The following is an 11,735-nucleotide window of genomic DNA, read 5'->3' on the forward strand; positions in this document are numbered from 1 at the left end:
GAGGGCACCAGACCCCATTACAGATGGTTGTGAGCCACCATGTGGTTGCTGGGAATTGAACTCAGGACCTTTAGAAGAGCAGGCAATGCTCTTAACCTCTGAGCCATCTCTCCAGCCCAACAAATGGAATTTTAAGTCACGATTATTACAATCAGATGATGTAGCAGGGCAGAGAGAAAGCACACAGGTGAATAGGGACGTCAATGAGGTCGTGAGCTGGAGATAATTGTTGGTGGGAGGAACTACCATGAACATAATAACTTACAAGCAAAAATAATGTAAACTCTCCATTACTCCAATAATGTCCCATTGGAGAACGGCTCCAATGGGACAGCGACAAGGTGGGATGAGACAGGAGCTCACTCTGTAGCTCAGGCTGGCCTCAGACTTATGGCAACCCTCCTGCCTTCGCCTACCCCGCACCCAGTCTCAGTGAGTCTTAGCAGACAGATCATAGCTGCACTCAGACTACAGAGGACTCTTCATAGTCTCAGACATAGCCATTGTACACCCTTAGACGTCGGCACCCCCATCCATGTTCCTGCCATTCACCTCAGCCTTACAAACCATCTTAACGCTGGACACTCGACCTCCTCGGTGAGGTCTCAAGTCCGTAGGAATGAGTGACTCCCCTCTGACCCGTCTCCAGGCTGAATACAGAAACCAATGTCATCTTCCATCCCCAAAATGTAATGCCTACTCTAAGGTGATATACTGAATATCCATATTTGTATGTATTTGCCTTGGGCTGCTATTTGTATATGTGCACATGATAGCATCATGCACATACATGATGGCATCCTTGCTTGGAAAGCACTTAGGATCCAGAATTATGAAACTCTTCACACGGTGTCGACCATGAACTTAGAGTACCCATCAGTGAGTTTCACTACAATTCTGGACACGCCAGGTTAAGAGAAGAATTTACAAGAAATGTGAATCTCAAAATGCTTTTATTTTCCTTTAGAGACAAGTTCTTACTAGTCTAAGCTGGCCTTGTGTCATGTAGCTGAGGCTGAACTTGTACATCTGATCACCCTGCTTCCACCTTCTGAGGGTTGGATTGTAGGCATGCGCAACCAAGCCCAGATGGTACTGGAGGAGATTGAACCAGGGCCTTGTACGCTAGTCAAGCATGTCACCAGGTTACATCTCCGGCCACTGAGAACTTAAAAACAAAATAATGGTGATAATAAAATAGGAACACAAACATCTTTTATTGTATCTGGAGGAAGGAGTTTAATCACAAGGAAAGGTAAGAGCTGGGATAAAAAGCGGTTTAGAAATGATCTAGGATAAAAAAAGGAAAAAAGCGATAGCGGAGGAAGGAAGGCAGAAATGGACCGTGCAGAATAAATAGCCAAAGCAGAGCTTTTTAGAGACCAAAGGACACATCAAAGAAAAATAGGGCACTTCCACAAGGGTGTTAAAGACGGAAAAGAGCCAAGGAGGGCCGTGGGCTTTTTTTTAAAAAGGGAGTGAATAAGTAGTGGTGTATGTTGGCAAAAAGACGTGAGGAGATGAGAGGAAGGAGAAAATTTATAGCAGAGGAAGTTGGTGTGGAGTTTTCCTCTCAAGAAGTCCAGCAGAGCAAAGAAGAAATAAAGCCCGGGCCACTGGGAAGGAGGCAGGGCCGGGGCTGGAACACCACGGGACAAAGCAACAGGGCTCCAAAGAGGACATTTTCTTCTTTTCACTAACTGACCTAGTTTTCTTGTTTCGGACCAAAGACAACTGCAGAGTTTAGTGCTCTTTAGACTATGAAGATCCTCACCCTTGCAACGCCTTTGGTGTAAGAGCGCACAAATTAGGACCAAGATAGAGCGTGTCAGTTTCTGAGACAAACAAATCCATTTGAAGTCAGAGTCAGTGACTGCGTTGTGGAAACGCTACTTAGACGGCTGTTTTCCTCTTACCCACCACAGAACAAACACAGAAACTCACAGTGGCTACCAGTCCCCACTAGACAGTCAGTACCCAGCACACACGACAGGATCGAGACCCGCTTTTCTTTGCATACTGGAATTCAGTATCCCGTCCTAAGGAACCATTTACTTAGGTCAGAATACATGGGACAAGCTAAATAAAGGGCTGTGGAGGAAAAGTTAAGGTTAAAAATAAAGACAATTAAATAAAGGAAAGGGAAGCAGAAGTGTACTGCTGATAAGAACCGAGACGGATATGCAGAATTCAGTGCAGTTCAGAATCCGCAGGAGCCTCAGATCAGAAAAGGAAAACATCCAACACTGTATTCAGCTTTCTCTTTCTTTCCTCTTTCTGCCCTGGAATTCACCAGCTCAAGAGGAGCTTCCTGCCTCAGCCACCCCATCCCAAGTGATGCGAGCACAGACTGAAACCACTAGGTTTGGCAATCTAACTAATTTCCCCTCCCCTCCAAAGACAGGATCTCTTTGTGTATCTCTGGCTGTCCTGGAATTAGCTCTTGTAGCCCAGGCTGGCTTCACACTCATAGAGACCCACTTGCCTTTGCCTCCCTGAGTGCTACCACCACCGCCCGGCTATAACTCATCTTTTAGGATGCTTTAAGTTTTATTCATGTGGATGAGAGTCTTCCATCCATGTCCGGACGTGAACAATGAGTATAGTATGCTGGGTGCCCCAAATCAGAAAAGGGTGTGGTGTCAGATGCCCTGATACTGGGATTACGAATGGTTATGAACAAGCATTTGGGTGCTGGAAATCGAACCCAGGTCTTCAAGTATAAATGCTCTTAAACCCCAAGTCATCTCTCCAGACCCCAAAAAACTAATCCTAGTGACCTAAGTGTCAGTTTTAAATCAAACACATGACATTGATTTTCAACTTTTATTCAAGATTTTGTTTTAAAGTTTAGTAAGAACAAATTGTTTTTTAAGATAGGGTCTTGCTCTGTAGCCCAGGTTGGCCTCACACTAGTGGCAACCCTCCTGAGATTTCTCGGTGCTGGGCTGGTGACTATGGCAGACAGAGATGGCTTTGTTTTCACACCCTTGACTACCTTTGCTGCACCGGCCAACACGATGTCCCAGTCCACCCAAGAAATCCACGCATCGTTTTTCCACCACAGCAAGCCTTTCCAGGACCAAGAACTACTGCAAAGATCCAGATCACTCAACTCTCCGCACTCCCTGAAGCCCGTCCTTCACACAGGCCTCTGGACAGTCATCTCTGGCCCAGCACACCCTGCTGCTGGGATGCTGGTTACTTTGTTCTCAGAAGCCTAACTCAGGTGAGCCCCAATGCCTGCCTCCCAGTTTTCCTGGATCTGCTCTCTCTGGGAAGCCTCTGTAGGACCTTTCCTCTGCCTCTCCCCTCAAGTTTCCCAGGGGCTCTACCCTGCCTGGCTGTCTCTATTCAGAAACAAGCTGTGAATTTAGGGGCTTTGCATTTCACACTGTGGTGCCAGCTAGACAGCCCCATTCCTTGATTTCTTTGGGCTCTTTCAAGACCTTCCCCTCCCCGGGTTCGGTCCTCAAATCTCCCATAGCCATGATCTTCAAAGGCCATGCTCTGTACCTTCTGGGCAAAGTGGCAGCACTGGGGTGACTCAGCCCCGGAATGTGCTCACTTCCTCACTCTGAGCACCTGCCTGCACTGCTGGAACACAGCCTGGCCCACCTCCAGCGGATGTTTTCCTTGTCCCTGCACAGGTGGCCTGTGCCAACTCCCACCCCAACTCCCGCCCTGCCCCTTGCTCCAAAGGCTGCTCTCCAAGGACCCAGCGGATTGGACGTAAGCCACTGATACCCCTACACATTCACCGCAGTGGCCAGGCTGTTGACCAGCTCTATACTGCTCCGCAACCTCAGAAAGTAGTCCTGTTCAGCTCCAGCCTCCTTCCCGACGCTCTCACAGTGACATGCCTGCTTCATCTGCATTCCAGGAGGCTAATCCTATCTTCTAATGCAGTGTGGCTCACACACCAGTGCCCACCAGGTCCACTTCCAGCACCTCCACTGCCTCCAGGGTCTCTAGCTTCCCACTCGCTCCCACGTCTAGTCTGTAGTGCATGTAGAAGATAGTCTACGCTCAGCCTTCAGGTGGGTCCCCCAAAGCGGAGGAAGAGCTAACTAATGACCAGACTGCTAAACCCTGTGCTTGCTTGATGTCTTCTAATCCCTTCTCCAGTCAAGATATCAGGGAGTCAAGGCCATGGCCTCTACGCAAAAGCCTACCTGGGTGTACCCTAAGTTTTCCTTTGTTTTTGTCTTGACACCCCTCTAAAAGGGAATCTTGTTTTCTTTCACCCAAATGTGTGTGTGTGTGTGTGCAGGGGTGGAACCTATGACACAGAGATGGTAGGCAAGCACTCTATCACTGAACTGCATCCCCAGCCAAAGCCAAAGGTATCTTGGAGGAAGACAGCTAAGGAATTAGAGGGGCACTGACAGTGGCTGCTGGACGAAGAGATGGCAGGCAGGGTGGCTTCTACAGAAGCCTGCCAGAAGTAAGTCATATCTGCTGGACGAGGTGAAAGTTTGGTTGCACGGGACTATAGGCTTGAATGAAACCCAGAGCAAACGTCCTGTCAGCAGGAGAGGGACAGTTGGGACAGCAGCGGGGCCTTTGATATGCAGGGAAGTAAAAAGTAAAGAGGACCAGTTAGATCAGGGCCTTAGTAATAGATAAACTATTATCACAAGTGTCACATTGGAGACTTGAGATCCACACGAGGGGACAAGGAAAAAAAAAGGGGGGGGTCAGGATCAAAGAAGACAAAGCAGAGTCCTAAAGCTAGTGGGAGGGTGAGAAGATTCCTCTTCCCAAGGTACTGTGGTAGGAAAAGCAGCTTAAATCAGGTGAGGAACTCCAGATGTTAACGACTGAAACCAAAATGCTCACAGGGCCACATCTGTTTTTGAAGCAGGCGGTAGGGTACCGTGGAGCACTACCAGCAGGCGGTAGGGTACCGTGGAGCACTACCAGCAGGCGGTAGGGACCGTGGAGCACAAGTGTGGCCTGGAGAGGGCAGCTCACAACACAGACCTCAGCTGTGCGAGCAGCTTACTGTCCTCCAGAGAGTCACCAGCATTTTGTCTCTGACCTTTAGCCTCAAGAAGAGGCTATTTTCTGAGGGTCACGGGCCAAAGATGCTACTAAGAACATTCCATGTGCTATCTCACGATGAGCCCATGAGCTGGCAAGGTACAGATAGGAAGAAAGAATGACAGAGGGGAAGTGACTTGTGCGAGTCAGACGGCTAGTAAGAGTGACGACCTGAAACTAGTCTTCCAGAGCCTGCACAACTCAAAGAATGCCAAAGACGAAAGCCCACGAGGCCTTGCTCCATCGTGAGGGAGGGAGCACCTCAGTAGAAGGGGAATGATCTGTGGGGGTACTAGGCAGAGATGCTTCTCTTTGAGGGAGGGCATTGCTAGGGATAGGGCAATCTTGTAAATGCTACCCAGTGGGTATAAAAAAACAACAGAAAGTTTACCTTTGGGGTGCCCATGGATGAATCCCTCTCTCCATAATGCTGAGGATAGCCATTTCTCAGATGCACCAGGGAAACCCTCCTCCCCCCCCCCCCCCGGAACTAAAGGAAACATGCCCTCCACTCCAGATGCCTGCCTGCTCTCCTGGAGCCTCTGGCAGCTGCACCCTGCTGCAGCTCCTTGGTTTGGCTGGGGCACAGGATTAGCCATCCCCAGGAAATGCCTCCCTCCGGTCCAGGCAGGGATCCCAGCACACACACCCCTGGTGGTGGTGGAGGGAGGGTTGATGGAATGCTTCCTCTCTGCAGGTCAAGGAGATCTGGGGACCACCTGGGGCCTTCAACCCTCCCCCTCCCAGCTGGGGAAGTGCCCAGTCCAGTGCCCCTTCCATGGCCACCTCCCTCCTCCTAGCTGTGTGGGGGCATGAATCAGCCCTCACAGCTTGTTAAAAGCAGGACCTCTTGTTTTCATGCCCTCACCTCAGGAAACAGAGCGACAGCCTGTCCAGTTCTGCTCAGCAGGGGGCCAGGGTCCTCACTTTATAAACATCCCCAGCCTGTAAGAGCAGAGGGCACTGCCATGGTATGAGACAGAGCCCAAGGAGAGAGACACTCAGGAGTCAAGGAGCAAGGCAAGAAAAGCAAAGGGATAAGGCCAGAAGAGTCTGAACAAAAGCCAGGCAGGGTCTGAGAGAGCTGAGCTGCAGGAATGGCTCTGAGGATGCTCTGGGCTGGACAGGGCAAGGGGATCCTGGGAGGCTGGAGGACCATCTGCTTGGTGGTGTCTCTGCTTCTGCAGCACCCAGGAGTTAACAGCAAGTGTTACTTCCAAGCTCAAGGTAAGGAGGACTGGTGCTTAAGGGAAATGAGGGGAGACAACAGCTCAGAGATGACCCTGTTAGAATATGTACGTATAAATTCAGTCCTTCACCTGTGACGCAGGAGGGACGATAACAGGGCTAGTATCCACGGCTTCTCTCCACCCTAGACCAGAGGAGACTGCTGCCGACACGCCGTCTTCACCTACCAACTGATCAGTTCTCTCTCTTCCCTAGCTCCCTGCCACTACGATGGGAAATACTTCACTCTGGGGGAATCCTGGCTCCGCAAGGATTGCTTCCATTGCACCTGTCTGCATCCCGTGGGTGTGGGCTGCTGCGACACGTAAGCGACCCAGAGTGGCAGAGGGAATGCCGCTGCTGTGATGGAGGGAGGGCGGCCGGGGAAACTAATTTCTGTGAGGCAAGAATAAGCAGGAGAGCATCATGCGACCACAGAGGTGAAGGCACCAATGAGGAAGAGGAGTTGAGGTAGATCTGGAGGGACATACTCCTGCTTAGGAGACTAAGAGCTCCTTATAGAGAGCTGAGCTGGAGAGTCTGGGGGACACCAGACGATACCAGGGAGGGGGGACAGTATGAGAGGGAAGGGCACACCATAAGAACAGCTTTTACTGCACCGACTCCCAATCTTTGGTTTTCTAGGTCTCAACATCCCATTGACTTCCCTGCTGGGTGTGAAGTACGCCAGGAAGCAGGAACCTGTCAGTTTTCTCTGGTGCAAAAATCTGACCCTCGGCTGCCCTGCAAAGGGGGAGGACCTGACCTAGAATGGGGCTCAGCTAACACCCCTGTTCCTAGAGCTCCTGCTCCCCACTCCAGCTAAAGGATCACCCATCTGCTGACTGCCCATTGCTGCTGCCACTTCCAGGGAAACCACTAGCAGCTGCCCGTTTACTCTGAATAAATAAATCAATGCCACAGCTGAAAGCCTGGTTCTCATCGCTGTGCGGCAGGGTCCCAGGTGGGAAAAGCGGGCCCCACCAGGTCCAGCTGTTGAGTTTTCAATGTCTTGAAGAAACTAGTGTCATGGTGGGCATGAGGGCCACCTTCAGATAGTTATGCTGCTGGTGCTGGGGCCTGGAGCAGCATACGAGACCAGGGTGGGGCTCGTAGGAAGCACTTTGATGGGGAGGTCCCAGCTGAAGGTGTCTACAGGCACCTGCTCAGGTCCCGTCCAGGTCGCAGGTTCAGGCTGCTCCAATGGGGGCAAAAGAACCAATCCTGGTTCCCGGGATGTTACAAACTCAAAATGCAGTCGCCACTTCAAGGACACTGTAAAAGAAAAAGATGGAGAGAGCTACTTTAAAATGGTGGCTCTCAACCTGTGGGACTCTTTCACAGGGTTGCCTAAGACCACCAGAAAAAGAGATATTTATTTACACAACCATTCATAACAGTAGCAAAATTACAGTTATGATGTAGTAATAAAGATAATTGTATGGTTGGGGGTCAGCACAGCATGAGGAACTGTATTAAAGGGTCACAGCATTAGAAAGTTGAGAACCACTGCTCTAAAGCAGGTAAGCAGGTGTGGTAGCACATGCCCGGAATTCCAACATTTGGTGAAGGCGGGAGACCACAAGCTTAGGGTCAGTTTGATGCCAGCTGGGAGACTACATGAGACCCTAATATCAAAAAAGAGCAAGCAAGTGGTAGGTGGTAAAGTCAGTGATGGGATGTAGCCAGTAAATTAAAAAAAAAAAACCCGAAATAAGACCCATCATGATGGCTCAGCAGGTTAAGGGGACTTGCCACCAAGGCTGCCGACCTAAATCTGATCCCCAGGACTCACGCGGTGGAAAGAACAACCAGAAAGTTGTCCTCTGACCACCACATTTGCTGTGGGGCATATGCCCAGACACATACATGAAAGAAAATGAATGAATTTAAAATTCTCTGACTGGGTGTGATGGTGCATGCCTTTCACCCCATTGCTCAGAAAGAGGAGATTGAAGCAGGTGGATCTCTACAGTTTGAGGCCAACATGGTTTACACGATGAACTCCAGGCCAGCCAGAGGTACAATGAGTCCCTCTCTTAAAAACAAAAACAAAAAAACAAAACAAAACAAAAAACAGGCAGGCAGTAATGGCACATGCCTTTAATCTCACAACCAGTCTGGTCTACAGAGTTGGTTCAAGGTGAAACAAAGAAAGCCCCACTTCAGAAAACAATTAAAAAAAAAAAAAGAAAAGAAAGTTAAAACAGATTGTATTCATAAAGAGAAGACACAGGGCAGGAGCTTCAATTAAACACTTTGTTTCTAAGAAGTCTGGTGTGTTAATATGTTACCCAGAGAGGCCATTAAGGATAGCAGTGTCAACTACCTAGCAACCCAAGGTCAGGATAGTCAAGACTAGGCAGCTTGAAATAATGTGTTAAGAAGCCAGAGATCAGTGCATTGCAGGGCAGGAACAGTGTTTTATAAAGCTGTTAACAGAGTAACATCTTAAGTTAAGTACGTAACATCTTAGATGGAAAGATGTAAGAAAATGCATCTTTTGGTTGGGCTGGATGTGGGCATGCATGCCACACGGGAGTTTTAGGATCATTACACTCTCCGAAAGCCCAGCATTTACTTCCCAGACTCCTTTCTCCAGTAACAGTCAGGTTCTCACCGATGGCAGTGCAGAAGCCAGGGGTAGAGCAAAGAGGGATGGGGAGAGAGAAGCTGGTTCTAGTTGTGTGGAGGCAGGACTCCTGGTGCCGGGCATGCGTCACGTGGGACACCGAAGGGGCAACTCCTGTCCCACGGCGCCGCTGGTATTCAGGCTGCACACGCTCTTCGGTCTGCAAGCTTACTGAAAACTGGGAGCAAGAAGAGAGACGTATACCAGCAGGCATTTGGAAATCTGGACTGCAGGTGAGTGGTAGCCCTGAGGAACCCCAATTTCCACTTCTACAAACCACCCCTCTTCATGCAGGCCCCTCTTCCACCCTTGCCCTTCAGGCCAAGCACAATAAAGCTGTTTCTTTCTCACCTGCAAACAGGCTACAGTTCCTTCCCCTAAGTTTAAGGTCCCCACCACATCCTCGCCGAGTCTATACACAGATTTGAAGATACCAAATGTCCCAACTTTCCCTCGGCCATCACTGATATTGTACAGATCTGGGGAGAATAGATACCAAAAGGTTACATTTACACTAGGGAATATCTAGGACTGGGTCTCAGAGGCCAGAACACGAGGCTTTTCTTTCCAATGGGGGCAAGATATTAGTGGACCATAAAGGGATGTAGTAGACAGAAGACTTTTCAGACAGGGACACACTGAGGGAAAAGTTGGATCAGAGCAATTATGAAAGGATTCTCACGGAGGCTGCGGCAGGAGGTGGCAGCCATGAGGCGTTCCCCAGCCAGCTCGGCTAGCCATGAATCCTTCTTGCTGCTTTCGTCCTCCTCTAAGAATGGGCTGGATGGAGCCACCGCCTCATCCTGGGGAAAGTGGACATCCTGAAGACCTAGACAGAATTGAGCAGAGGTAACACCGGGAGGGATCAGAGATGTACACAGACAACGGGTTTGAGAGTCCAACCTGTGGAGGCTGAAGGTCTCAGCTTACCCCCCCACCTCCTCCCCAGCACTGTCCCTAATACCAGGAGTCCCTGCAGGTCCTCTGGGACTATGCTTGGTAAGCCTCCACCCCACCCCTTCCCTCCAGGAACCGGGCTCACCAGTCAGCACAAGAACTCTCAAAGGGACCCTGAGTAAAGTGATGGGCGAGTTGACACGCTGGCAGCCAATGGTCAATTTGTAGACGTACTTGACTGACTGACCCCGAAAGGAAGGTGGTCCCTCTGTGGGCAGCACTTCGCTGTAGGAGTCTGGGCGGGAAAACAGTAGTCAGGGCAGCTGGAGGCCGTCAGCATCCCCCTTCCAGGGAACTGAGTAGGCAGTTCTGGGCTGGGGGACAATCACTCACATGATTTGGACTCGCCAGGGTCTAGCCTCAAGTCACAAAACAGAATTTTTGGTGGAGTAGAAAGAATACACTGACCCCTCTCACCTATGGAAAGTAAGAAAGAGAAAGAATGCAATGAAATTACTCTGTTGTCCGTTATTGACCAGGGTCACACAGCAAGCGGAGACAGGGAAGAGCTGCCAACTCTTTCTGTTGTAGTACGGGGAGTTTCATAGCCCCAAACCAATAGCTACCTTCCCCTCACTCGTGATGCATTGGTGACTGCATCATACAAGAACAACTTAACTCTACCCTTGGGTGACAACGACTTCCCCTCCCTCCAAGACAAATACTCTGTCTCTAACCTCGGTGTGGCAGAAAGACAGTCTGGCTGTCAGGCTGGACATCTGGCTGACTAGAGTCCGGGGGTGGCAGGGCTACTCGACTCTCACTGGCATGGAACTGGCAGTGGATCTGGGCACTGGCCCAGGCCAGAGCCTCACTGTGGAAAAGGAAAAAGAAGGGATGCGGAGATAGACTTCACAAATGCTTTCCCTCTGATACTGTCTGACAAGATCACCAATGGGAAACCATTAATTACACAAAGCAAAGCGCAACAAGTTCAAAGAGGGAGGAGGACAGGTGGTAGGGACCATGTCATCCATATCTCTTTTGAAAAACTCTTCCCTACAACGAGCAAAGTAGGTGGTGATGGTAGTGCAGTTACAGGATAACCAAAGCTCTGGTTTAGAAGGAGCGAGTGATACCAGGCTTCCTCCCGGAGGGGCCGCCACCTTCAGTACCAGCATCCCCACCTGGATGCAGAAGTGGCGGTCGGAGGCAGGGGATTAGTGACAGTCACTAAACATTCCAGAGCCTCCCCCGCCAGAAATACAGGACCTCGACTCAGTTCAGCCACCACTTCAATCATGGCAGCTCCAGAAACAAATCTAGAAGGAAACACAAAGTGCCAGAAGTCAGTACAAGGGGAAAGGAGAAAGGAGTGTCTAGGACCTAGGGTTATGTCTAGATCTGGGTCCCAGGGGCAAGAAGTAGGGGTTTTCAAGTTTCGGTAAGGGTAGGAAGAGCTGGGATTTGGGGAGCTGGCGACGGATACTAACTCCGTAATGCCTGCGTGAGGGCATCGCTCTAGTCCCAGACCTCTCCGCGTCTAGAGTCGAGCTAGGCCCCCTGCGCCGCCACCCACAGGCTCCCAGGCCTGCCTTTGTCTCCGCTCCCCCCGAAGCTCCACATCCTAGCTCAGGACGTCGCTGAGCGTCACGTCTCTGGATTCAAACGCGGACTCCTAGATGGAGGTCCTCACCTGCCCGCCCCTCCGAGACCGGCTCGGAGATCGGTGGCCCGCGGTGCCAGCGGCGCGGCAGAGGCGGGACTTCCTTTGTCACATTGCAGGATTGAGGCGCCCCTTCCGGTCCGACCTGCGGGGTGCTTCCGACCGGAAGGGGTTCGGGTGGTCCCTGGGCTGCGGGTCACCTCCCAGCGGAGGCACCTGAGCGCGGGCGCTGGGGATCCCGGCCGGAGGGACCCGGTACCCAGCCCT

The 11,735-nt window shown here is 50.7% G+C and overlaps 2 protein-coding genes across 3 annotated transcripts; one reads left to right on the forward strand and one right to left on the reverse strand.

The window, feature by feature from the left end:
* Window positions 1-2,812: 2,812 nt before the first annotated feature.
* Window positions 2,813-11,650, reverse strand: Rgp1 (RGP1 partner of RAB6A GEF complex). Of its 2 annotated transcripts, none has more exons than XM_048420411.3 (9): window positions 11,499-11,650; window positions 10,990-11,124; window positions 10,540-10,676; window positions 10,196-10,279; window positions 9,948-10,097; window positions 9,588-9,734; window positions 9,257-9,384; window positions 8,894-9,083; window positions 2,813-7,548 (listed from the first exon to the last, which is right to left on the reverse strand). In XM_048420411.3, exons 2-9 carry the CDS (start codon window positions 11,103-11,105, stop codon window positions 7,325-7,327), a joined length of 1,176 nt encoding a protein of 391 aa, XP_048276368.1. In that variant the 5' UTR covers window positions 11,106-11,124; window positions 11,499-11,650; the 3' UTR covers window positions 2,813-7,324. The 2 variants fall into 2 exon arrangements, with proteins under 2 accessions (XP_048276368.1, XP_048276369.1); XM_048420412.3 differs by having other exon boundaries at window positions 11,398-11,600.
* Msmp (microseminoprotein, prostate associated) lies at window positions 6,140-7,203 on the forward strand. The gene is made up of 3 exons (XM_048420416.3): window positions 6,140-6,273; window positions 6,490-6,598; window positions 6,919-7,203. Exons 1-3 carry the CDS (start codon window positions 6,144-6,146, stop codon window positions 7,097-7,099), a joined length of 420 nt encoding a protein of 139 aa, XP_048276373.1. The 5' UTR covers window positions 6,140-6,143; the 3' UTR covers window positions 7,100-7,203.
* Window positions 11,651-11,735: the final 85 nt, after the last annotated feature.

This window comes from Myodes glareolus, chromosome 16 (genome assembly GCF_982192425.1).
Source record: "Myodes glareolus chromosome 16, mMyoGla1.1, whole genome shotgun sequence".
NCBI classification, from domain to species: domain Eukaryota; kingdom Metazoa; phylum Chordata; class Mammalia; order Rodentia; family Cricetidae; genus Myodes; species Myodes glareolus.